The sequence below is a fragment of the Penaeus chinensis genome, chromosome 5 (genome assembly GCF_019202785.1).
Source record: "Penaeus chinensis breed Huanghai No. 1 chromosome 5, ASM1920278v2, whole genome shotgun sequence".
NCBI classification, from domain to species: Eukaryota; Metazoa; Arthropoda; class Malacostraca; order Decapoda; family Penaeidae; genus Penaeus; species Penaeus chinensis.
In genome coordinates, this window is record NC_061823.1 from 24,387,906 (window position 1) to 24,390,405 (window position 2,500).

General features: G+C 35.5%; 1 protein-coding gene across 1 annotated transcript in view; it reads left to right on the forward strand.

The window, feature by feature from the left end:
- Positions 1-2,387: 2,387 nt before the first annotated feature.
- Positions 2,388-2,500, forward strand: part of LOC125025950 (cuticle protein AM1239-like) — a 1,028-nt gene continuing 915 nt past the window's right edge. Inside the window, exon 1 of the mRNA XM_047614305.1 lies at positions 2,388-2,478. Within this exon, the coding sequence (XP_047470261.1) occupies positions 2,470-2,478 (9 nt within the window). The 5' untranslated portion in view covers positions 2,388-2,469. The remainder of the gene's footprint in view (positions 2,479-2,500) is intronic.

Genomic DNA, 2,500 nt, shown 5'->3' on the forward strand with positions numbered 1-2,500 from the left:
ATGTGTGTATATGTATGTATTATGTACGTATCTTTGTATGTATATATGTGTACGTATTTATGTATTTATGTATGTAGATACATAAATCCAAATGATACACATACATTTCATGCTAAAAGATGAGCGGGACATGAAACTTTGCCTTCCAGTGCATCAAGCAACACGACCTGTGGTAAGGTAAGCGACGAGTAACAGGAATATATATCACGGAAACATTAATTTCTGATGTTTATGACTTGTTTACGCGCCTAAGATTGCTGATGTAGCTTACGATTTCAGGCGCTTTTTTTTTCTTTACTTCATATAAATCAGGCCAAGCTGTAGATAAAGGTATACGGTATCGACAGGTGGGCGTGTGTGTGCGCCAGACTGGAAACTTTGCAGTGTGTGGTTAAGATCTCTGACGCTTTTTTCGGGCAAACATTTCCTGGTTATTTCCTATCTATTTGTTCATTTATTTTATTTTGTCACTGTCTCTTTGTTATAACTTTTAAAGGTAGCAATGTGCTTCGCAAGATATTGATCGTTGATAGCAGTAACATATTGGTGATGCTAAATATATGACAACTGAAAGATTTGGGATGAAGATTAATTAGAATGTAAAGATATAATTTGTACATATTGCATTCAGTGAATCACTACTCTCAAATGTATCTCTATATCGATAAAAATGGAGTAAAGTTACAGCAACATAAACCGTATATCTCTATACATACATATACATGCTTGACATAGCGAAAAAATAGTTTGAGGCTCAGCTATCGAAGTTCTTGGGAGAGGAGAGTGTATGCAGCACAGCGTCCCAAGGCCTTGAAATAACAGTGAAAAAGAAATACCCCGCTGCCCCTGTTTAATGGTCATTAACTTGGATTTCTTGCAAACCATTTTTGTCATTCCTTTTACAAACGCTTTAAACACACACATAGACGCACACACACTTGTAGTATATATCATATGTATATATATAAACATATATACATATATGTGTGTGTCTCGCTATAAAATCAAGTCGACGAACCCGAAATCCAAAATTTGTAATATACATTGGAGGAATCCGAAAAAAAAAAAAAAAAAATACGCAGCCAAGACCTGCCTTCGTCTCGCTCGGTCAGTCACTGTGACTCAAATACGCTCCTTGATATTAATGCTATGTTGCATAATTCATAACAGACGCTTGACTCCTGACATTACAAGTATAGTAGACAAGCCTGGGAAAATCATACAAGGAAGAAAGAAAAATGTTTATGTTAGAGAGGAAATGCTGCAGACATGTATTTGCAATAGTGTATTAGTCCATATAGCTAATGATCTTATAAAAAGGGCCATGCAGAAAGTCACTAACAAAAAGACCAGAGCAGGATTTATAAGTGATGTAGCGAAAGACGGGGATTAAGTCGTCGAAAATAATTGTTATGCTTATAAATATGATAGTGACAAACAGCGGTTAAGTAGTCTAAAGATATGCGTTATACAATTTTCAGGAAAGGTATTGAAGAATGCGTGCAGATTCGAAATTAAAGCGAAGGTGTTGCATTTGCCAGCTTCCAGTCTCCCTTTGCATTAGCCTGGGCACTTGCAATCGCTGCTTCTGATCTGTTTAGCGATATTGTGTTGCTTATATAGCTTTCCTTTATGTCGATTTATGTATGTGTCTATCTATAACTTGTGTTCTATTTCAGCGTAAAATGACACGCCTTAGAAGACCATTACCTGTTTTCTTAGGGTATAATAATTTAATCATATGATAATTACTTTTTAAACCTACTTTTAGATATACTATAGTACATATCATGGACTGCCTATGTACTACGTTTACTTGCTCATAAACATATACACATATCTGGAAAAAAATATATGCATCTATATATACATATATACATATATACACATACATATATATGCATATTCATATATATGTATATATGTATATATATACACTATATATGTATGTATGGATATGCATGCATATATATATATATATATGTGTGTGTGTGTGTGTGTTTGTGTGTGTGTGTGTGTGTGTGTGTGTGTGTGTGTGCATGTTTGCATGTATGAATGTATGGATGTATATACACAGAAAGATAGCTAGATAAACTGAGAGATAGGTAGAAACAAAGGAACAGACACAGATATACATATACACTACATTGTTCATGTCGTTGATAAACATCATTTTATATGCAGTACATATGGTTATGGATCTCTTATTCTAAAGATGATTATAAAAGGTTGCAAAACCATGTATATGCTTTCTAGGCATTTACACACATAGAAACACACACATACATATATGTATCAGTTAATAACCATTTGACATCTCTTGACATGCAGCAGAATCACCGTCTTTGGAAGGTGGCAGTAAGAGTGTCACCTTGACCCTGGCACCTCCGCGTGGTATATAAAGGGAGGCACGAGAGACCAGCATCACTCACCTGCTGAGCCATCCGACCCACCACACCCTCCGCAATCATGAAGATCGTAAGGTTCAGATATTTTTCAG